Genomic DNA, 25,386 nt, shown 5'->3' with positions numbered 1-25,386 from the left:
ATTCCTTTAGTCTAAAAAAATAAATGAATTAAATAAATTATTAAATATTATTGCTTAATGAGAAATTAAAAGGTCATAATAAATATTTCTCACTTTAGAAAGTAGAGATTAATTAAACTTACTAATGAACAACCATTAGAAACTGAAAAATAAGATTATAAGGGGAGCCTCTGAGTTTGAGTAAAGTATGGTATGCTTTTAATATTTTCATGAGTTTAATTTGAGGAGTCTCTCAAATTTATCTTCTTGGGTTGTGCTCGAGATTTCCATTTTTGACAGTGAGAGATTTGCCCTAGGTGGAGGAGGAAGAATCATCTAAGATTCTTCAATTGAGCCATCAATGGGGTTTACAAAAATCAAAGAGGCCAAAGAGTATCAGTTATCTATTAGAGAACATTTCAAAGGTAATCATTGCAGAATGGTCTTATTTAGGTTCTATATGTGAGTGCCTGAAATATTATCTCTGACCTGTGCTTAATCTTATGGAGATTGCAGTAATATTATTTAATATAGAGATATTATAATATTTTGGCTTTTGTGTATTGATAGATGAAAAAATCGTTTGAATCGCGATTTTTCGCGAGTTAGTAGGGCAAACAATTTAATCTCCATCAAAATCGCGAACTTTTCGTGTGTTAAAATCGCATTTAAATCGCAAGACACAGAAAAAATCGTGTTTCTTTATCAATAGGGTTTTACCTGAGTTTGCGATAATCTTTTGCTGTTTTCCCGAATCCGGATTATTATGCAGCAGACTTTCAACAATTGCTGGATTTCAGTAGTGATCCTTCAACGATTCCGAATTGATCAAGTGATTCGAAAGTTTTATTTTCGACGTAGCTTCAAGTTCAAACTATATGTTAAGCCATAGTTTTATTATTATTAGATTATGAATTTATTAAAATTCAATTTTAGTGTTTCAAAATTTAATATAATTATATTTATAGTTAAATATTTCTAATTTATTAATAATTTAATATAATATTATTTATGTCCAAAATATTATATGTAAATTTTAATATTTGTAATTAACAAATATATATTATGTATGTGATATTAAATTAATTTTTAATTTTACACTAATTTTATATGTTTTTGTATGAACAAATCTAAACCTATTTATCAATTTTAAACTATTTTCATTATTTTGTGAATATATTATTTATATTTAAAAAAATTAAATTTATATAAGGCAAATTTAATGCCGATTTTTTTTCGATTTTTTTACCCTTATCGAACTTCATCCGAATTTTATTGATGCCGAACTCGAACTCAAATTCAAACCTTATGACAGCCTAGGACAATGGGGCCAATACCCTAGGAGTTTTGGTTTTGATAGTCGAATGTGATTTGGTTTTAGGTCTATCAAATTTTTTCCTCACAAAGCATGGAGGTCATAAGACCTAGACCTAACTAATATAAAGATAGAATAATCTCCATTTTGTTGAACAAATATAAATGTCACAAAGCATAGACTCTAAAATAACATTTATAAATTTAGTGTATGTGTGTTTTTTAAAGAATATTTTAAGAAATTATATATTTTCAAATGTTTGATAAATTTGCCAATTTATTGCCCGATTTTATCCCGATTCCCGATTTTTTTAAAATTTTTGGCCAAAAGATTTATTGTCGATTAAGAGTTTTTCATCTTTGATTGATATCATACTAAGATGATATACTTATTTGATATATTTGAGCCATAATTCTATATCTGGTGTTAAAGGAAAATGAAATGAATGATATAAAGTATTTAAAAGAAAGATGAATGTTTGTCATGTTATTACTACTAATACTACGTTGTCAATGCAAGGAGAAATCGGGCATTAATTAATGCATTTATGTGTGTGTAAAGAGTTAGAGCCAATCGCTAGAGAATTAAACAGATTCAAGGCAAGTTGATATCAATGAAGTGTTGCTTTGTGCACAACAATACAGGTGTCATGGCTTCACTCTAGACAAACATGGTTGTTGTGAATGACCAACCGATTAATATTTGCTTAGTCCTTTCTTATATCACTCCAATTGTTTGATCACATTCGAATTATGGTGAACTGTGGACAAGCAGGAAGTGCAATCTTTGGCATAGTGGTAGCTAACAATTCATGATAGTAGGAAGTGTGTTGAATACAAACTTTGTTGATTGTGGAGCGAATAGAGTTGTTGGCCATTTCTTTTGAATATTGCAAACATTGGAGAATATCAACAAAACCTTCTTTTGCTACATACGAAATCTATGCATTCTGGTTTTAAATTAGGAGGACAAGAAGTGTGTTATTGGTGTAGAAGGAGGACCATAGAAGGTTGTGGGAATGAAATTGTTGAGACTGATATACTGCGTCTAAGTAGTCTGTCAACTTATGTTTTTGACAAATCATGGATTCTCATTAAGGTGTGTATTGCATATTGAATGAAACTAGTATTCTTGATATCAAGATTGATCAATCTAAAAAGTCCAAACGTGGCACACTTAACATTATTGGTCGAATGAACGAGGACTCCAACATATATTTGGAAGGCACCACTTGCACCTCCGATGATTGATGGTATTGAAGGCTATTGTGCAACATATTTGCGGAAGAAATATGATTAGAACATAAAACCCTTTAAAAGCTGAGTTGGCAATAACAAGGTCAGATCTTCACTGTTAAATTCAAAAGTCTCCATTATTCTATTGTTTGTATACTCTCTCTTTCCACGGATTCACTTTTCCTTTAGCGAGTAGCATCTCTTATGTGAATCTCCTTTCTTGTATAGAATTGTTTGTCCTTTATATGGATTTGCCCTTGCTTGGAGGTGTATCGTTGGTTTAGGACCTCTTCCTTGCTTGAAAGTGTTTCTAATAAATTATCTCTCTGTTGTGCGTTGCACACGCTCCCTGTCGCCGACAGGGTCCCCCTTCCTGTTTTTGAGCCTTTCGTCTTTGCCCTGTTGAGTTTCGCGCAGAGTGTCTCCCGTCTTTTCGAGCGAGTCCGCGACTGGTCCGTAAAGTGATGATGTCAAGGAAAAGAGCCGATGAATCCACCTGGCTAGTCTAGCCCTCGGGCGTGAACGCCAAGAGTTTGTTCGAAGTTTTGAAAATCGCCTTGGATAGGCGTAAGGTGGTAGAAATTGGCGAGGCCCACAAAGCAAGAGCAGTGCGTCTAAAGGTCGCACGAGGACCAAAGTCGTTGTTTTTCGCGCAAGAGCTACGAAGCAGATTGCATAAGGTTTATCCCCGCGAATGTTTGTAGGATTTGAATGAAGGATGATTTTCGCCTATTGGTGAAGGAGCGAATTTTTTGGCCAAAATGTTGGAGTTGCAAAACTTGCCCAAATGCCTTAGAATTCCGAAGCCTCCAAGATCCAAATTTGTAGAATCTGGCGAAAATTGGTCTGAAGTCCGAATTTTTACGTAAGTTTTCAAAATTGCCTTATGGGCCGAATTTCAGACCCAGAGGCCAAGAGGTCAAAATTTCACAAAGTTAAAAGTTGCTAAAATCGCCCAGGGGGCCGAATTTCGGACCCTAGGGTGAAAATTTCCAAATTTAAAAGTTGCTAAAATCGCCCAGGGGGCCGAATTCAATGTTTCCCAAATGGTCCGAAAATAATGTAAAATGCTTTTAAATGTTGCAAAAGGTGGCTCCACGTCCAAAAATCACTTAAGTATTCATTTTCGGACCCTGGGGCGAAAGCTGGAGAATGTGAAATAAGGCGAAAGTTGCAAAAGGCTCCTCCAAGTCCGAAATTCGCTTTGAAACCCCAAATTCGGACCTTAGCTCCGAAATTTCAAAATAATGACAAATCGCAAAAAGTGCTGAGAGCTTCGAAATTTGTAAAAGGTGGCTCCAGGTCCAAAAATCACTTAAGCGTCCATTTTCGGACCCTGGGGGCGAAATTAAAAAACGCGAAATTTTGCAAAATATGTTATAAGCTCCGAAAACACCTAAAGCGTCCATTTTCGAACCCTGGGGTGAAAATGTGAAAAGTCTCTAAAGTTGCGAAAAGCTCCTCAAGCTCCGAAATTCGCCTTAAGTCCCCAATTTTGGACCCTAGCTTCGAAATTTCAAAACGTATCAAATTTGCAAAAGAGGTTATGAGGTCCGAAGTTAGTGCGAATTTGCCAAAGCGCATTTAGGGTCCGAAGTTTTTACGAAATCGTTAAAAGTCCTAAAATATCTCCAAGGTTGCAAAACATCCGAAAAACTCCGAAATTTGCAAAGCGTGCTTAAGCTCCGAAGATGTTTGGAAAGGTTGCAAAATAGCGTTAAGGGTCCGAAGTTTTTGCTTGCAAATAGTGTGAGTGCTCCGAAAATCTTTAGTTCGTCGAAAACCCAAGTGCTCCGAAATTCGCTAGAAGCCTGAAAATTGCGAAATGATAAAGGCGATGCATGGTTCGAAGATCCCTCCAGTTCACCAAAACACAGAAATGCGAAATTTGCAAGAGACGTTATTGGGTCCGAAGTTTACCCTTGAGATTGAATAAAAGCCAAAATTAAATTTCGAAGGGCCTCCGCATTCGCCAAAGGTCCGAAGTTGAAAGGTGAAATCATTTGAAATTTTAAAAGTCCTCTACTTCTCCAAAATCGCTGCGCACAGGCCCAGATTTGGAAATTCAAAATTTGTAAAAACCCCTCCATGCTGCTGCAGTTCATGTAAAGAAAGATCACGTCAAGGGAGACAGCCAATTTCGCGTAAATCGCATTCAAGGTAAAACGCTGCATTAACTATCCCAAATCATTCCAATTCAGATTGCCAATTAGCCAGGGTAAAAAAAAACCATTTAAAATGATAAATTCTCCTTCGTCCAATAACCGCAAAAAATTTAAATCAAGGAGATAACCATTGGAATTCGAAACTTTGCAGAATCGTCCATTCGTCTTCACGCAGCAAACTCAGGCAATCTCTCGCCATCCACTCTCATCAGGTAAGTATGCTTTGTCTCGTATGATCATCTGAAATGCTTATAAATCAAATAGACAAATGCATGAATTTTTCGAAATCTGCATCTCTTTCGCTTGTAAAACGTTGTTCAAAGCAGTTAAAATTTAGAATTCACTCCTAAGGTTTAACTAGAAATTGCATTTTCAAACTTAGGAGAACTTTTCATGCTTTGTCTCTGTTGAAAATTAATTCAAAATCCAGAAAGCGTTAAGTATAAATTCGCAATCAAAAATCTTCATGAATGTTGTGGTTAAAATTGATCAAGCCCTTTTAGCTAGAAAGGTCGCTCCATGTCTAATCTAAATTTTAAATTAATCCTGGCATGCTGGAATATTTTCTATCTAACCCGCCTTACTTCTTTTGTATCACCTCATAATCTGCATCCGATTGTGCAGGATAAATGCCTAAATCGGCAGTAGAATCATCAAAAATGCCCGTTGCAGTCGAGACATCGTGAGCATCCAAATCAGATATCCCATGCAAGGTAGAAAGGATGAAGTATCAATATCAGAGGGGAGGATTGAGGGAGTCAAAAGTGTAGAGCATCTAGGACAATGTCGGTGATACCGACCTTGGCCATATTGACATTCAAGACTTCAGGAATCGGGTCTTCTGACCTAACGCATATGGCAAGCCTAGGCAGATGGTGGAAAGTGGCATCGCCCAAGCAGCAGGATTTCCTCCAGCAGTGCAGAACTATGAGTTGGTGGTAGAGGCCGCTCGGCACTATCAGCCAAATTCCAGACTGGTGCTCCTCGAGAACATGACCATCGCCAACTTCACTCCCGAGGCCATTGGCGATGCATTTGACATCCCCTTTCCAAACAATCCCGCAGCTACGACCATAGATGAAGCACAAGGGGCATATGATATGAATCCGGCCCGATGCAAAGCACTGATCAATGAAGAATGGTACAAAGAGAAGAGGTTGCCGAGCACCAGAATTGGGAAGACCCCACGAAGTGATTTTCATAATGACCATGGGGATATGATCACATTACTCAGCCAAGTCATGGGACTTCCTAAGTCCAACTACTTTGAAGAGTGGATGTTCTATTTCACAGAGCAGGTCTTCGCTGGGAAGTCTAAGTTTAACTGGGCCTAGATCATAAGCGATAACATCCACACTCAGCTGATTGAGCTTGAAACGAAGAAATACTTCACTATGACCTCTTATTTGGTCTATATGTTCGCCAAGAACCAGCCACTGCCAGGGTTGATAATGAAAGGTGAAATTGGGAATGGGCCTGATCAGGTGAAGGTCTATGATTATTACCCGCAACTGCACTACCAAGATATATCTCAGAGGGAAAAGAACAGCCCAGCTTATGCAGTTGGCCAGTATGAGCGCGTCAATGACGCCTTCACAATGCGCTTGGTTAGGCTAATGCAGGGAGGATTACACATAAGGCTCTCAAAGCAAGCTACTACTCTAGTACAGAGGTATGGAGCCTGGTTCATTTAGTTCCCAAGGTTCTCCTATATCCGAATATCAGGCTTTGATGGTGCCCCTCTCCGGCTTCCATGGTACCCAACCGACAAAGTAGTTCTTATGAAGGTCGCAAGGCAGTCACGCCCGACCGGCATCTTACTCCGAGAAAGCAAGCAGGCTGGATTCACATTCCCCATGATCATAGGCAACCATGATATCCACTTGAAGACCCCTACCCTAGTAGAGGAGTCCCTTCAAAGATGGCCTCTTATGGCCTACAGGACCATTTTCCAAGAAAATATTTCGATCATGATAATCTGGCGAAGAGAGCCTATGGCAGGCAGTACAGAGCAAAGGAATCAGTTGAAGACTATTGGAAGAATTGCTCTGATGACTACGAGGTCAGGAGGCGGGGATATTCTAGACTAAGTGTGCAGCAAATGCGACTCTTTGAATACCGTTGGGTCCCAGATCAGCTCACAGATTCAGGGAATTGCCTCCAGGTCCGGGAATTTGAAGCAGTAAGGAATCTCTTGCCAGGCATCGATTGGTCCCAAGACCCAATCACTGATTTTGAGGCAGTCATGGCAGCCCCAGCAAGGTACACAGATCAATAGTTACATCAGCAGATTGAAAGGCTAATCCATGAGGGAGTCCAGTTCACTTACCACTTAATGGGCAGCCTTGATTCTCAGTCTTCAGAGGATGAAGGAACATCTAGTGCACCTCGGGAAGAAACTGAGAAACCAGAGAAAAGAAAGAAGGCTAAGGCTTGCAGAGGGACTCAGACATCCAAAAGAACAAGAAGGGAGAAGATTCCTATAAAGAGACCAGCGGTCACTTCATTTTCAAAGGACCCCAGTTCGTCCGACGATGTAGTAGAATTGGATTGTATACCTGCTCCGCCTTCCTAGAGTGACATCGATGCATTTGAAGCCAATGATCCTCTTGCGCCCGATGTGCTAGACACTGAACTAAGAGCCCTGGAATCGATCGAACTGGGCAATCAAATAGAGGAAGGAGAGATTCCATCCACCCAGGGGGTCAAAGTGAATGAACCTACTCAACAAAGCCACCACGAGTTGCTGCTCCACAATACAGCCAAAGATGACTACACCGTCGAAGGAGAGCAAAGGATAGATGAGACTCATGAGCTCGAAAGAACTGAAGAACAACCATCACATGAAGATGTCAGGCAGTTGTTCAGCAAAATAGGGGAGAATTCAGCTACAAGCAAAGAGCTCCACACCTCTTTCACTCCTCCGGTAGCAGAGCAGCTGCGAATCTGTGGTGAGTCGGTTGAGAACATCAGAGAACAGAATGCAGACTTAACCTTATTATCAGCCCAGACAGTGCCTCAAGAATGATTGATTGCTAGAGCCCAGTGTAAGGCTGCCACCAAACCACCTATTGATCTAGAGGATATCTTCTCGTGCATGGACCAAGCAAAAGCTAAGGGGAAGAAAAAGCCCAAGGCATATTCCAGAGTGACCAAAGACAAGCAAAGGAACCGCACTCTCCACATTGCCACCCTGCCCGTAGACAAGCCAGCAGATCAGATTACACTGGCAAATTATAGCATCACAACTGTCCCCATCAGACGAGCCACTAGAGAGCAAGAAAAAGAAGAATTTAAGGATTCGGTGCAAAATATACTCAGGCAGCTCGAAGAGATAATAGCTGAAAAGGACATGTATCGGACTCGTGCTGAGCAAGCCAAGGGATACATTGATCAGCTCCTAAGGCCACTACGCAATGCCTCCGAATCCCATATTCCCCCGACGGCATTGGCGCAAAGAACCACAACAGAATTTGAAGGAGTACGGGACATTGCAAAGGCCGTCAGGGAATGGATACAAGACATCAAGAAAAGGGGAGAGCGAATCCTTAAGGAAGTAAAAGAAATGGCCCTCCATCGAGAGCTCACTTTAGTCAAGTTATTAGAAGTAAAGAGGGAATCCCTTCACATGCACGAAGTGGCTGCCACTACCCTTCCCCTCATGAGAGCTCTTTTCTAGACACACGCGCAGATTCCTAAATTGTCCGCCATCCTAGATCCTCATAGCATCAGTATTCTTAAGGAATGGTACTGGACTATCACCATGAAGAACGACATCAAAGAAATTATTGACAAGGAGAGTGACGCATGTGAAGTGATTCTGGGAAACATGCAAGAACTAGGTAAGACCATCCTCCGATCAATGGTTTCGGGATGGATAAACGACTTGTCCGATAATGCAATCCAGCCGGACTGGGAAGAAAGATTGGGAACGGATAGGATTACCTATTCCACTAAGGACTTGAGTTTTGTCGGTCAGTTCCATTCAGACATATTATGCTTTGAGTGTAATCGCTCCAGCTGGAAGGACGGTTTAAAGCACGTGGACAAGTATCTCGAACGCATGCAATACAAAATTTGCCATCCTCCCATGCCTCCATTCAGTCTGCTCTTCCAGTTATGTATTAGGTTCCAGGAATACGTTCGCGAGGAACGGGCAGCAAGTTGTGATTTATGGCGGGAATATTTGCATGGCGAAGATCAATTTCTAGAAAAGGAGTGTGAGACTGAAATAGAGAAAGTAATTTCTCAAAAGTGCTTTTTTCCCTCTAAATCTTAAAAGTGCACTTTTGCACCAAAAAGTGACATTTGACTTTTGGTCAACAAATGTAAAACTTTATTGATGCACCTTTTGGATTATTTCAAATTGCTGTAATTATCCCTTTTTGGGTAGTTATTGCCCATTTTGGAGTGGTTGTTGATATTTGCATCCCATTTATGGGTATGGGCAGCTATGCTTTATGGATGAATCTGGGCCACTTGTTTAGATTAAATCTAGGCCATTCATCCTTTTTGAAGTCTATTTAAGGGACTGGTTTTCCCTCATTTTTGTAAGAAGTTCTTGGATTGTTGCAAAGCTCTGGCAAAATTTTACAGGAATTAATGCAAAGATCAAGACTGTTTTTCCAGTTTCCTTGTGAGTGCATGGTCTCCTTCTTCACTTAATTTAGAAATCTTTCAGTTATGTTTATTTCTTTTGCATAGCATTTACAAGCAAGCATCTGATAGAATCCTTGCAATCCACACCATTATGGAACGGCTGATTGCCTTTCTTTCTGCATGGTTAATTTGGACCTTTCATGCTTAGTTCGGTTATCAAACACATACTATGAATGTAAAAGTTCTAATATTGTACTTGATAACATGAAAATCTTGTTTCTCCTTTGAAGATTGCACTGGATTTATGCAAACATTGTGCTTGAGTAGCTGGTGATGTTTAATCTAGTTCCTTGGAGGTGTCTGTCTGCTTGACTGAATTTGCTATCTTAGTTAGAATTTACATTTCATGTCTGTCTCTCTCTCTCTCTCTATCCTTCCCTCCTTTTTCCCCTTTTTTATCCAGAAAATCTGCAGTCCCACCAAAACAGTATCAACTTAATCGAAATCATTTGATAGAAAGATTATAAAAGTTCCAGGGAACTTATCTATAAATTACCCATTCAACGTAAGTCCCCCTTGTGTTTCCAGCATAAATACATCAGACCACTGAGAGATCCCGTAGTCAAGACCTGACAAAAGAAACCTTGAGGTCGTCCCCTTTGATCCAATATAAAAAGCAGCATTAGCGACTTCCTTATCTCAAGAGAGGATAGGATACTCAGCTAGTTATTCTATTCTGCGTTGGCCATATGGAGTTTGCAGCAATGCGATTTTAGACATGTCAACAATCTCCTAAGTGTTGAAATTTCATCCTTGTCTCTCTTTCTCCTCTCCTTGGTCAAATATGTTATTTTGTCAGAGATCTCCTCTTGGAGGTAGATGTCTTTGGACAAAGATCTATCCCTCCTTTCATTATGCATCCCTCAAATGGATCTCTTTATACTTGTTGCAAGATATCTCTTTTACAACTATCTCTTCCTTGCTTCAAAAAGCTATGCCCTCTTAGCTTGGAGTGTATGTGCATTGTTTCCTAAAGATATCTCCTCAGTGATGAAGGTTTTTATTCTTGTTGCGTTTCTTTCTACCTTAAGACATCAACATAGGGCTATGTTGACATCTTAAGGGGGGGAATATATGTGGCCTCCTTGTTGCATCTCTTTTTTGGTTACCTTTATCAACTATCATTTGTCTTATACAGGTAGCTACATGCTCCAAACCAAACTTGATGTCTTAGACAAGATGTTTCTTGAAACCAGACATTTCCTATCATATGTCTTATATGGTTGTTACATGCCCGAAACCAGACTTGATGTCTTAGACAAGATGTTTCTCAAAACCAGACATTTCCTATCATTTGTCTTATATAGGTTGTTACATACTCAAAACTAAACTTGATGTCTTAGACGAGATGTTTCATTTCTTGAAGCTAGGAATTTTCTATCATGCATCTTATACAGGTTGTTGCATGCTCGAAGCCAGACCTAAAGTCTTAGACAAGGTGCTTCATTCCTAAAACCAAACAATATCATAATAGGATGAGTTGACTAGCACAACACAACTTGCTAGACCTTTTGACTCTCCTTGCATCGTATCTCAAGATGGGTTCACTAGCATAACACAATTTGCTAGACCTTTTGACTCATCCTTTCCCTTTCACATGGATCACACAACATTACACAACTTGTTGTCTCGTAGAATTTGTGCTTTCATAGATCACCTCACATAACACATCTTGCTAGCCCATGGAATCCATGTTTCTCTTCTCCTTCCCCATGAACCTATAGCATAACACACCTTGCTAGTCATTGGATCATGGTTTCTTGTCTCATCACTTGATGTATGCTCTTGCTCTTTCCATGTGACCACTCGTTCTTTTGCTATAGCATTCTGAGAATGATATTAGTAGTTGAGACATTTTGTTAATCAAGGTCTCTTCAACTAGTGGACTTGGAGCCTTTGTTTTTAGTACTTACCCCTTTTGTGTGTCTTTTGTCTTTGATTATCTTTTTTTTTTGCCTTTGTTGTTTTTGCTTTGTTTTATGTGCCCTTGTATGTGATTGTGTGAGTTAAGATCCTAACCTTGGGTGCTTGTTCCCTTAAATTTAGTGATGTCTTAGTTGTTTGTGATGAAGGTTGCTCCCCTTACAAACCCAAGCACACAACAATAATAGAGAAATAAACATAAAATGCAAGAAAAAACACATTCCTTATATTATCTCAAGGAAATGAATTACAACATTTAGAAAATAACATGCTTCAGCCACATGGGCTTTTTTATTACATAAATCTTCAACCTAGAGCCACAATCTGCACTACTGGAAGTGTATTCTATAACCCTCATTTACCCCTTTATTTAGCACCAATAATCACCTTAGAATGATCAAGAAAGTGTAACTTTTCTTCTTTTTGGCGCCTAGCAGTCCACCGGTTCATTTTTCCTGCCCGAGTGGAATTTCATTGAAACTTGAGTTTTGGTGCCATAACTTCTAGGAGCCATAATTTTTTACCCGGTTGTTCGATTTTCTATTACATGTCATTGGAAAGCTCGCGAAGAGATATACAATGCCAAATAAATCTATTTGTTCAGATTTCAACCTTTTCTAGGGATTCTAAGGTTCTCAAATTTGAATTGAAACTTCATTGGAGAAATTTATCAAGACAAAAACTTTAATATCTTTTAAATGGTGTAGGATATTGACATGATTCTTTCACCAATCATTTTATTTTTCAATTTTTCTCCTTGGGGTCAATTATCATGTCCATATGAACTCAAATAGGCTGACTTACTAAAAATAGTAGGTGAATATTTTTGGTCGTTTCAAACTTCTAATTGTCCTACACCTCGTATGTGTCATCATGGCCTCCAAAACAACTAAAGCAAACTAAAAAACAAAAGGAAAATACAATATTTTTGGGTGATGCAAGATTGCCCTTACACCATTGGGTGCTCCTACATCAGACACCCAGGGTAATTTGATAAGTGATCTTGTCACATCTCAGGTGTTGGAGGAAAACCAAGATGGTCAATGTCAACCTTAGACAACCATTTTGAATCTTCAAAAAGTCTTCCTTTCCACCAAATACTTGCATGGCTCTTTAGCTTGGTATTTGCAAACTTGACCCTTTTAGGATTGCCCACTTCTTCATACTCAAAATATTCTTCCATATCATTGATCCAATCGATCAACTCTTTTGGATTAAGATTTCAAAAAAATGTGGAAACTTCAATTTGGCCTTTTTACAATCTTCAAAATGGCCCTCAAAAGCCTAGCCTCATCAGATTCTTTGGCTACTTCTTGTTCCTCTTCAAACTGATATTCCTCTTCAAATTCATCCTCACTTTCATTTCTTCCCCTAATATCAACTCCTCTATGTGGCTCCTCTTGCAGTGCCCGAACTTGTCTTTGGAGGGCTCTAAAACCCTCTTTTGTCACACCAACATTTGTTCCACCACGATTCCTTCGTGGAGGCATTTTTCCTCACTTTTCTCACAAACCCACTATCACAGTCCTAGTGCAAATTGCCTCATGTTTGATGATTTGTTTACACACTTAGGCACTTATGCTTTGATACCACTTGATGAAGGGTGCTCCCCTTACAAACCCTAACACACAACAACAATAGAGAAATAAACAAAAAAATTCAAGAAAAAAACACATGCCTTATATTAATTCAAGGAAATGAATTACAACGTTCAGAAAATAACATGCTTCAGCCACATGGGCTTTCTTATTACATAAATCTGCAAGTTAGAGCCACAATCTGCACTACTGGAACTGTATTCTATAACCCTTGTTCACCCCTTTATATAGCACCAATAACTGCCTTAGAATGTTATAGAAAGTGTAACTTTTCTTCTTTTTGGTGCCCAATAGTCCATCGGTTCATTTTTCTCACCTAGGTGGAATTTCATTGAAACTTGAGTTTTGTTGGCACAACTTTTGGGAGCCATAACTTTTGGCTTAGGCATCCGATTCACTATTATAACATATCTTAGAAAGATAATGAAGAGATCTACAATGCCAATTAAGATCTATTTGTTTGAATTTCAACCTTTTTTGGGGCTTCTAAGGTCCTCAAATTTGAGTTTGAAACTTCATTGGAGAAATTCCTTGGGGCAAAAAATTTAACATCTTCCAAATGGTGCAAGATATTGAGATGATTCTTTCACCAATCATTTTATTTTCCAATTCCGCCCCTTGGGGTTAGTTTTCATGTCCATACAAACCTGAATTCGTCGACTTAATAAAAAATAAGTGAATAATTTTGGTTGTTTCAAGCTTCTAATTTTACTACACCTCATATGTGTCATTATGGGCTCCTAAACAACTAAACAAAATTACAAAACAAAAGGAAAGTACTATATTTTTGGGTGATGCAAGATTGCCCTTACACCATTGGGTGCTCCTGTATCAAACACCCAAGGTAATGTGAGAAGCAACCTTGTCACATCTCAAGTGTTGGAGGAAAACCAAGATGGTCAAACTCAGCTTTAGACAACCATGTTGAATCTTCAACAGGCCTTGCTTTCCATCAAATACTTGCATGGCCCTTTAGCTTGGTCTTTGCAAACTTGACCCTTTCAAGATCACCCACTTCTTCATACTCAATATTCTTCCATATTGTTGATCCAATCAATCAACTCTTTTGGATTAAGATTTTCATAAAATGTGGAAACTTCAAGTTTTGGCCTTTTCCAATCTTCAAAATGGCACTTAGCCTAGCCTCATCAGAATCTCTGGCCACTTCTTTTTCCTTTTCAAACTGATCCTCTTCTTCACATTCATCTTCACTTTCATCTCTTGCCCTAATATCAACTCTTCTGCGTAGCTCCTCTTGCAAGGCCTGGACTTGTCTCTATGGGGCTCTAAAACCTTCTTCTGTTACACCAACATTTCTTACACCACAATTGCTTCATGGAGGAATTTTTTCTCACTTTTCTCATAAACCACTACCACAATCTTGGTGCAAACTGCCTCATGTTTGGCAATCTGTCTACACACTCAGGAACTTATGCTCCAATGCCACTTGATGAAGGGTGCTCCCCTTACAAACCCAAACGCACAACAACAATAGAGAAATAAATAGAAAATGCAAGGAAAAAACACATGCCTAATATTATCTCAAGGAAATGAATTACAACATCAAGAAAATAACATGCTTCAGCCACATGTGCTTTCTTATTCATAAATCTGCAAGCTAGAGCCACAATCTACACTAATTGAACTCTATTTAGTAACCCTCATTCACCCATTTATTTAGCACCAATAATTGCCTTAGAATGTTCTGGAAAGTGTAACTTTTCTTCTTTTTGGCACCTAGCAGTCCATTGGTTCATTTTTCCCACCCAAGTGAAATTTCATTGGAACTTGAGTTTTCATGGCACAACTTTCAAGCACCATAACTTTTGATTCGAGCATCCAATTCGCTATTATACATATCATTGGAAAGATTGCGAAGAGATCTACAATGCCAAATAAGATCTATTTGTCCAGATTTCAACCATTTTTGGGGCTTCTAAGGTCCTCAAATTTGACTTTGAAACTTCATTGGAGGAATTTATCGAGACAAAAACTTTAATATCTTTGAAACAGTGCAGGATATTGAGATGATTCTTTCACCAATCATTTTATTTTTCAATATCACTCCTTGGGGTCAATTCTCATGTCCATACAAACCTGAATAGGCCGACTTACTAAAAATAGCAGGTGAATATTTTTGGTCATTTCAAGCTTCTGACTATCCTATGCCTAGTATGTATCATCATGGGCTCCAAAACAACTAAAGGAAACTACAAAACAAAAGGAAATAACAATATTTTTGGGTGATGAAAGATTGCCCTTACACCACTAGATGCTCCTGCATCAGTTTGTAATCTTGCTTGTAGTTCTCTCTCTCTCTCTCCTTTTTTACCATGAGTATGAGCATAAGTCCATACTCCTACTAAAGTGGGGGCTACATGTAGCATCATAAATTGTAACCCCTTACAGTTTTATACTACTTTTTGTGCCCTTGCCTTAGTGAGTTTTCTCCTAGCTCTCTTTCAAGTGTATCTCTAGCCTTTTTATTGCAAAACTGAAGTCATATGTTTATATGTTGATCCAAACCTTTTCCCTAACTTGTATGCCAAATTCACACTTGATTCACTTTGCTTTTTGTGAACAAGGGCGTTTGAGTGCCCTTGTCCAGGACAAGGGGGTTTGGGCATCCTAGTCCCCCAAGTATGGGCCCAATTTTGTATATGACAGTGCCCGGTTCTCGCTAGGTGGTTCTATAGTCCGATACTTCAATATGACCATTAGAGGTCGGCCTAATTTATGAAATACCTTGAGAACCCTATATAAGAGCATTCTTCCAATTCATTTTCATATCCTCTATAATCCACAAATAATCAATCCATTCACAATCATCCTACATCATTTAAGAGCAAGTATTTTAGATCTGAACATTATGGAGCAGCAAGTTCCAACAATCTTCATGCAAGCATGTTCTTCATGATTGATTCATTTATGTCATATCATGTTATTGCATCGACACTTGTGATCACATTCAAAGAGCATTGCATCATCAACCATTATCAACTACAACAAGCTTGAGGTATAACATTTAACATTCTACTTTATAGCTTTCCTTTCAATGTATCAATTTCATTCAAGGGTTAATTCTAACTCGGGGTTTGACCTAGGCAAACCTTATCAAACAACACCATTTTCCTCCTTCATGTGTGCAGGTGACAGTATTCGGGGACAGCAAATATAGATACGGAAAGAGCAGACAGAGGCACATAGAACCAACTTTTGCAGAGGCAAAAAGGTGAGGACAAGGTCACCCAAGCACCATTGTCCGACACTTTTCCAACAAAACTTCAGGGAAACACTCATAACAGCAATCCAAGCTCCTAAACAGTGGCACCCAAGAACCACTGTCCTACATTTTCGAGTCTAGATTTCAGACATAGGTACTGTTGTGACATTTTCACACATCGCCCCATTGCAAATGGGGACCCGTTCTTTTCGCTATAGAAACCAAGTCTTTTGTAGTCTATGTCATCTCCCAACCCTAAGGAATGAGTTATAAGGTCTTGTTGGTCTAGATTTTGGCCTTTGGAGGTGATGAAATGCCTAAGTATGGAATGGATTTTAAAGAGTATAGATCCTTGATAGTTGTCATCAAGTCAAAAATTAGTGTTTTCAAAATATTTTCAAATTGCATTATGTTTATTGATCATCCTTTGAACTTTGCATTTTGTTAACTTATGACTTGATTGATACTTGTAAGATTACAACATTTCCTTGTCTTTTTAGGACTGATGCGAGAACAAGACTTTGGATGCTGAGAGAGGACTTCATTGAGTGGATGATATCATCGTCCAAGGAAGAGATTGCAATGATAAAACAAGCGATTCACTAGCAGAATGATGAACTGATGCAAATTTGACTAAATATTGAAAGGTTTGCATCAAGGAATGAATTTGAATAGCCAAAATTTGGTTAAGTATGGGAAAAATCCTTCATAGCATGAAGGAATGAAATTGAATAGCCAAAATTTGGCTGAGTATGGGAAAAATCCTTCATAGCATGAAGGAATGAAATTGAATAGCCAAAATTTGGCGCTAGGAAAAATCCTTCACAAAGGTGGATTTGCACTCATGGAAAATTCCTCCACCCCTAAATTGCACCCAAGGAAAAAGTTCAGTACATCAGTAGAATTTTTTCCTCAAGAACAAAATCCTCCTCAGGGTCTTATTTGCACTCAAGGAGGCAGTTTGTGGCAATGTCAGGATTCTCTTCTAGTGACAACATTCTTCCTCAGCCTCTAATTTGCGCTCTAAAAGTCAATACAGGGTAGGAAGTAGGAATTTCTTCCAAAGTGTGGAAGAGAAAATCTTTCAAAGGGCCTTCTAGTGAAATTTGAGTGTTTTTCATGAACATACTATTTTTAGTAAGTTTCACTGTGGCCCCAATTGGCCTAATTTTGAGTTTAAACAAACTTACTATTTTTAGTAAGTTTCATTGCGTCCCCATTTGCCCTAATATTGTGTTTGGAAGAACTTACTATTTTTAGTAAGTCTATTTTTAGAAGGTCTATCCTTGGCAACAAGTGAAGCACTGACTATAGAAAGATCTAGAGCATCCAGTTCCAAATCCGAAAAGTGAATGAAGCAAGCAGATGGCCAAATTTTGGCTGTCAGAGAATTCTCCTTCAAAATTAGAATCACCAAGGAACTATTCTTGGGCGTAGATCCCAAGAAGGGGAGGATTAATCCTTTTATCCAAAAATCCTCCTCCAGGCCTCAAGTGCACCAAGAATCTATCCCTGGGCACAAATCACATGAAGAGGAGGAATTGTCCTTTTATCCAAAAATCCTCCTCCAAATCTCAAATGAACTTGGAATGACTCCTTGTGTGCAAATCCCAAGGCAAGGAGGATTATTCCTTTTGCTCCAAATTCCTCCTCCAGGTCTAAAATGCGCCCAAGTCTCAGGAGGGCATGAAAAGTGGTGAAGTGTTTAAAAATTCCTCTTTCCCCTCTCCAATTACTCTCAAGCATCTGAAAAGGCATGAAAACTTCAAAATTTGGCTAAGGCATTAAAAATTCCTTCCCCAAGCTCCAAATGTACCCATCTCCAGAAAGGGAGGAAATGATGAAATTTGGTTAAGTGTTGAAAAATTCCTCCTCTCGCTCTAGAATGCTGCACCTCTTAAAGGATATAAAATGTTGGAAATTTAGCGAAGGCACAGAAAAATCCTTCCACCTATCTTATATGCGCCCAAGGGGGAGAAATGACATGAGGCATGGAATTTAATGCTTAAGGGAATGTCTTTGATAAAGAAGGCATTTGACAAGTCAAAGGGTGAAAAGGGGGCATCAAAGATTCATCTCCCCAATTCAAGGGCATCATTACAAGGAAGTTCGAAAAGCATAAAAGAATTCCAGTTCTAGACAATGCCAGTTCAAAGACCTCAAGATTCACGCAAGTATAGATGAGAAGAATTTACAACTATCTTGAATTTCCTTTGGAAGTCCAAGATTTCAGTTAGGAAAGAACAAGGAGGAATAATTCCAGTTCCAGACATTCAAAGTTCCTAAGATCCAGTTCAAGTGTGAAAGACTTCAAGAATGATAGAATCATTGACAAGGAAAGATATTCCAAGAAGGTGAATTCTCAAGCAAGTACATGGAAGGAAGAAAATGATCAAGGATAATTTCATAAGAGTTTATCAAAGTTAGAACCTTGGTCCAGACGATGCAATTTGGGAATATACTCCATCACAATCAATCAAAATGGAATATTCTTCGTAATGAGTTACTAGGTCCACATGGCATCCAACATACAAAGGTGGCACCCGTCACCTTCTCTAGCCAATCAAATGTCTCCCAACCGTCATGACCAAATTCATTGCATTTGTCGCCAAGGAGAGGGATGGTGGGCATGTTATTTTAGGCGATGAGCTATTAAATGCTTAGTGGGCGTGATGCCTCGTTAATTGCTAGACCCACTACCTTGTGCCTCAAGGGTTATTCTTGGTCAAACCCTAATTAGGGTTTGCATGGTGTAATCTTGGCCCTTGATTTCAAATCAATCTTGGTCGTTCATTTGTGGGAGGATCTCTATAAAAGGCATTGCCTTCTCTTTTGTAATTCATTAGATAGTTAGCTCATTAGAGGTAGAGAGCTCTCACTCTTAGAGTAGAAGTAGAGTAGGAGAAGGAGAAAACATTGTTGTAAGACTTGGAGAAATAAAATTTGATTTCACTGAAGATATGGTGGATTCATGTTTATTACAACTTGTTGCATGGTATTTTTCCAATTTCTTAATTGTTAGATGAAGTACTTTGGTTTTAATGGAGAATGTGATGGTGTTTGATGAATTTCAATAGTTCATACTTTTTGCACTTAGATGATTTCTATTTGCAATGTAAAGTTAGCTTGAGCCTTTTTTATATGGATTCTTAACTTCGATGAATGTGCATTGTTCATTATGATGGTGTTCATTATGATATGAAAATTCTTTGCATAACCCTTGGAAGATTGCACCAGTCCTAATGGAGTTGTTAATGTTGGCAAAGCAGAACTTAGTTTATCTGGAATTCGTCTATTAGAGCACTATCCATTGATATCATTTCCCTTAGGAGTAGATTTACATCCTTCTAACCCCTTTTCCTTTAATTTCAGTTCATTTCAGTTGTGTCCGTTTGAAGAAGAAGCGTCACGAGATTGCAATATCCGATGAAGAAGTTCCAGCTAGCATTGTAGAAGAAGTGAAGAACGTATCAAACGTAAGTCCCTTTGTGCTACTAGCATATCACTGTTGAGACATGGACCAGCTAGGACTTGAACCTAGGACCTTCCATACGCTGCTGGAGTGCTCTACCACTAAGCTACTAGCCCCTCTTGGACCAGCCATCGTCAGTCCAGGTGTGGCTTATTTCCAACACCAACACCCCCCCTTAAGCCACACGTCTCATGTGCTTGGGGCTCCTAGCCTGGACCTGGCTCTGATACCATGTTGAGACATGGACCAGCTAGGACTCGAACCTAGGACCTTCCATATGCTGCTGGAGTGCTCTACCACTGAGCTACTGGCCCCTCTTGGACCAGTCCATCGTCGGTCTAGGTGTGGCTTATTTCCAACACCAACAATCACAACGACCATTGAGCGTATCCACATGTCAGGACTTGACAGAGAAGAACCTTGGAGTCACCTGTATGATCTTTCACAATCTTAGCATACACGGGATTTTGCTCAAGAGAGGATAAGATACCTTGGTATTTTATTCTGTGTTGGTGTGGTCACAAAACACCCATCAACAAGTACCTCTTTGCTTCCCATTTTCAGATATATACTTTATGTCTACATATTTGATTTGAAGTTGTCTAGGCATTCTGATTATTGTCAATTTCACATCCTTAACCTTAGATCTTGCATTTGATTCACATCATTTCCATAGCTCATTTTCAAGTCAATCAAGGATAGTGGAATCAAATCTAGATTTAACCCTCTTCATCATATAATTGAGGTTGAATCTATTGATTTCATTCCCCTTTATGTTAATGTTGCTTGGAAGTAAATTAGTTCCTTGTTTACATAGCTAAACTAGTGAACCCTATTCCCAACCACCATTACACTTTGAATCCTAATTCTAGATTTGATAGGTGTATGTGAGTTAGAAGCTTAATGAAATCATTTGGACATGGTCGATAACAATAACAATCTCTTTGCAATCACAAGCATTTGAATTGATGATGTTTCAAATGCCATCATCCCTCATATCTCACTAATAGGTACTTGACATTAATTCGAATGAAGTGGTTAGAGCATTCAAATGTGGAAGGACATGCAAGGTCTTAAATAAAAAGCCCATCACAAGGAGGCTGAGAAAATGTAATTATGAGCAAGTATGTTTTAGGTGGAACTCTCTAGAAAAATGGATGCAATTTTATTCAAGAGCTCTTCTCAGCATTTCTTTCACAACTTAATGATATGGATACTAATATTATATTCTTGAGTGACTAATGACAAATTGCCTTGACTAGGGGCATCTAGATTTGTGATTGAAGTTTGTTTCAAAACAAGATTTTAGTATCATCATGTTTTCTTCATATTGGGCTCTTGGTGATGAATTCCTAGTCTCCAACCATTGTTACAAAGTCAACATGGACATAGTATCTATGTTTGTTGCTATCCTTCTTGACTTGGGAGAGAAGAAAGCGATAATCCATTTGCTAACAACATGCATGGTAAAGAAACAACTATTTGACAGACTAGATGATCTTTTGTTGGAAGCGAACCATGGTTCAAGAATGCCTCCAACTACTAGGACTCCAACAATTTGGGATGGCATGGTGTTTGACCTATGGAGACAATTCATTATTGTGGCCTTTCCTTAGGATGAAGCTTGCATGAGGAAGAAATTAGTGAAAGGTGTCAAGTTCCTAAAATTAGACTTTGGGGATAGTGAAGATTGAAGGCATTGTGTTTAATACTATTAAATCAATTATATTGTGATTACCATAGTTTGCAAACTCAAATACAACAAAAACTTAGTAAAACTTGACATGTTAAAAAATACTTAAATTTCTTTACAAAACATAATTTTTATACAATATATAGTTTCAAAATGTATCAACTTACTCTATAAAATGTTAAGGAAGTTTCTATTAGATTTGAATACAACAAAAGTACAATATCACATCATCATGTGAATACAATGGCTAGGCAATAACTATGATATATATTATAAATTGATGATGATTTTCATTGAAATTCATCATCAAAATTACAATATCCATGGAAGTTGCAACAATTTAAAATTTCCTTTTCCTTGCTCTAGTAAAACATTGAGGCAAGGGCCCACTCTTTATAGTTGGTTGTGGCTCCACTCTAGTACTAAAAGAATATGGCTCCATCATAGAATTAGATGGCAATGACTCCTTTTCCTCATGTTCGATATTATCTACAATGATGTCATCCAATCCAATGTCTCTTGCTTCTAGAACTGCACCTTCCATAGCTTGCCTCTCAAAATCAGCATTTTTTTGTCTTCTATAAACAAGGGGGCATCATTGTCCCACCCATTTTGTTTCTATACAATTCAATTACATCCAATTCTATAGGCTCTTGAGCAACCATGTTCTCCACCTTTTTTGTGTAAGGCAAGGGTTGTATTGCACAAAAAAATTGTCATCGAGGTGTCTTTGAGACAACTTATTGTGCTTCTTCATGTGAATGGCCTCAAACAAACTCCAATTGCACTCACATTTAAAAGTGCCGCAAGGTTTATGCAAAAAACAAAGGCTTTCTTTTGAAGGTTTGAATAAATTCCACCCCAATCTTCGTACCAAGAACTTGCAAAAAAGATATTCAAAAATTTGTAAGCAGCTAATTATAAGATGTATCTAAGTAGAGATTCTAATTTGTCACTTAGCGTTTGAGTGGATCCCCCTTGGCTTGGTAGTGGCAAAGAAAAGAGCCTCTCCTAGCTTGCTTGTAATTTTGCAAGTCCTTAATAATCAGGGCCCTCACCTCAACTTGAGTTGTCATCCTCTCAATGCATGTTGAGAAGTCCTCCATAACCTCCCCTTTAATATCTGTGAAGTCATTTGATAAGAAAAAATTGAGGTTGAGGTAGCACCCCATTACATAAAAGCTTAGTTACTGGTTCTAGTACGGGAGTGGGTATGGGTATAGGTACCGGGTACTGGGTACCAGTTGGCACTTATTAAGATTTTCTTCATTCTTATTTCATATCTTTTCTTTTTGAGTGGTTAAACTTAATATCCATAGTACATGCTAGAAATGAGTAGCTAATGGTGACCCAAATTAAGTTCTTACAGAATCAGTCTAAATTTGCTAATTTCCATTCTTGTCACACATTTTAATATTGTCACTTATTATCCTGGATACAAAATTTTAATAAAGATTTGGTGAATTTACCTTTGACTTTGGGTTTCAAATTTTGTAATTTCCATGATGCAACCTATATGTCTGTGTAGCTTGTCACTTATATCTTGGAATTTGAATTCCTATTGAGATTTGGTGAGCTTTTTCTTCTTGTTTGCATGGTTGAAATGAATGTGAGGAATAATGAAATAGTAAAAAAACAGCTCAATTGTTTTCCTTAGCACATGCAGTGTAAATTTCAAACCTCTCATTTCAAATATAATACAATTGTGTTTCATATTTTTGTCTCAATCTGTTGACGGCATTATGAACTTCATAATTTTATTATAAAAGTTCACAATAATTTCTATCTACAAACAGATTTTTTAATGGTGTAAGGTTAAATATCACCAACTTACTATAGTTCTCTATCATTTACCTTTTCATTTTGTTTTATATTATAGTCCTATGATTCTTGTGTGATAATTACTCTCAAAGATTCACAAATGAGAACCAGCACCTTGCAACAACTAAACAAGACAAAAAGAAAAAAAGTAAATTTGCAGTAACATAATTTGTAGCATTTGTCTCAGATTTGACAGAGATAATTGCAAAAAATATATTCAATGGCTGCTGGAATATTTTTCAAGTGGCATTGATTTATTACTTCTATGTATTTAAACATGCCAGGAAGAGATTGTCAAACTCTGTCGTACTATGGGAAAGCCAGTTATAGTAGCAACAAATATGTTGGAGAGCATGATCAATCACCCAACACCAACTCGAGCAGAGGTTTCAGATATTGCCATTGCAGTACGAGAAGGAGCTGATGCAATTATGCTTTCAGGGGAAACTGCCCATGGAAAGTACACACTTTTCCTGTAACTCTGATTTTTGTTCAGATTCATTTCTTTTCAAAAGTGCTATAGTAGTGTTGCTAGTAAATAAGTTTTCTTCATTTACTGTAAATTCTTGCTATAATCCATGTTTAAGTGAACAAGGAACTAAGAGGAACTAATTACTGGAATTGTGTTGCAGATATCCTCTTAAAGCTGTGAAAGTGATGCATAAAGTTGCAATACACACTGAAGCAACGATGCTAGATGAGCAGTCTCCTGCTAAGCTTGGTTGTACTTTCAAAGTATGTATTTTCGATAGTTCACATGATTTGTTTTAATATATGAAAGATTTCAAGATTCAAAAAGCACTTCAAGACCTAGAGATTTACAAAGCACTCAAAGGCATGTAGTCTCTTGTTTTCCAGTGGAATACATGCTAATTTCTTACTGTATCCACCTTGCTTTACAGGGTCACATGAGTGAGATGTTTGCATTCCATGCAACTATGATGTCAAAAACACTTGGGACCTCAGTTGTTGTATTTACAAGAACAGCTTCTATGGCTATCCTCCTTAGCCAATATCGCCCTTATGGCACCATATTTGCTTTTACAAATGAGTATTCTTCTTGACCATAACTTTGTTCTTTTTGGAAAGTTGAAACAAGTAGACTAGCTGGCATTTGTTTGTTTGTTTTCTTATATTCAGTTTCTGAAATGATATTTGATATATGGATTTTTTACTTACCCATTTTATGCTGGAGCCAGAAAAAGAGTGCAACAAAGGCTTTCTCTTTATCATGGAGTGCAGCCAATATACATTACATTCTCCAACAATGCGGAAGAGACATTTGCAAAGGCTATGTCATTGTTACAGGTGAAGCAAACTGTTTAAAATGTGTATTGCCGAGTCCTTTTCTAGTTGGTTATTTAAAAATTTCATTAAAAATTACTGCAATTGATGGGAATACAAACTCTTCCATTCTGTCAACTTCAGCATATTCATGCATGTAAAGACATTTTGTAATGATTTCAGTTAGCTCCCTCTAAAATTATTTAACTTTGTCAATGAATTGTGACATTTTGTTTTACTCCACTCTTCATGATTGGTTCAGAATATTGAGATTGTAACATAAGAACAGAATTTGACAAACTTGTGTCCTGAACACAGGAATGGGGCATGCTAAAAGCAGGTGAGGAGATTGCACTTGTTCAGAGTGGGAAGCGTGCTATTTGGCGCTCAGAATCGATACATCAAATCCAAGTTCGAAGAGTGTGAATGTAACTGCTGTTTGAGAGATCATCTTCCTTAAGAGGCCTTTTTGGGATTAAATATAATTTAGATTATTTTAATTGACAGTATTAGAGAGGAGAAAGAGTAATTTATAATGTTTAAAATGACAAATGGATTTAATATTCAGATGAATCATCCACAGCCAGATTTTATTATCAACTTGAAAAATAAGTTGATAAAATTTTCACAAGTACAAGGCTGCTTCAACATCAATTATATTACTTTTTCCTACTTATTAGTTTAGAGAAAAGGGTATATGTATGATAGTACAAAAGAAATAGCAATTGCTTTGAAGTTTTAACTGCTATAAGAAACAGAGTCTTGTATCATATCCTTTTTTAATCAGAAAATATGTAATTCCATTGTTATTAGTCCAATGTTTCATCTCTATTTATTTGAAAATACAAGAGGTTTTGATCAGTGATTCAAATTGGAATATATTGCAGCTTATTTATCCATACTGCAGTTCAAATCTAAAAGGGTCTATGCAAACAGAAAAATTTCATTCAACAGGAATAAGCCTCTGCATTTTAGCTTTATGGATAAAAAGCTAGTTATGAAATAAGTGACCTAAAATT

At 37.8% G+C, this 25,386-nt stretch overlaps 1 protein-coding gene across 1 annotated transcript in view; it reads left to right on the top strand.

Annotated features, from left to right (window-relative positions):
- The window catches only part of LOC131076265 (pyruvate kinase isozyme G, chloroplastic), a 186,316-nt gene extending 161,137 nt beyond the window's left edge, over nt 1–25,179 (top strand). Inside the window, exons 8-12 of the mRNA XM_058013352.2 lie at nt 23,368–23,543; nt 23,716–23,818; nt 23,986–24,134; nt 24,283–24,391; nt 24,686–25,179. Coding sequence (XP_057869335.2) covers nt 23,368–23,543; nt 23,716–23,818; nt 23,986–24,134; nt 24,283–24,391; nt 24,686–24,793 — 645 coding nt within the window. The 3' untranslated portion in view covers nt 24,794–25,179. The remainder of the gene's footprint in view (nt 1–23,367; nt 23,544–23,715; nt 23,819–23,985; nt 24,135–24,282; nt 24,392–24,685) is intronic.
- The last annotated feature ends 207 nt before the right edge of the window (nt 25,180–25,386 follow it).

This window comes from Cryptomeria japonica, chromosome 4, assembly GCF_030272615.1.
Source record: "Cryptomeria japonica chromosome 4, Sugi_1.0, whole genome shotgun sequence".
Taxonomy (NCBI): Eukaryota; Viridiplantae; Streptophyta; class Pinopsida; order Cupressales; family Cupressaceae; genus Cryptomeria; species Cryptomeria japonica.
The sequence above is the reverse complement of the archived record's forward strand: the minus strand, read 5'-3'. Positions and strand labels throughout refer to the sequence as shown.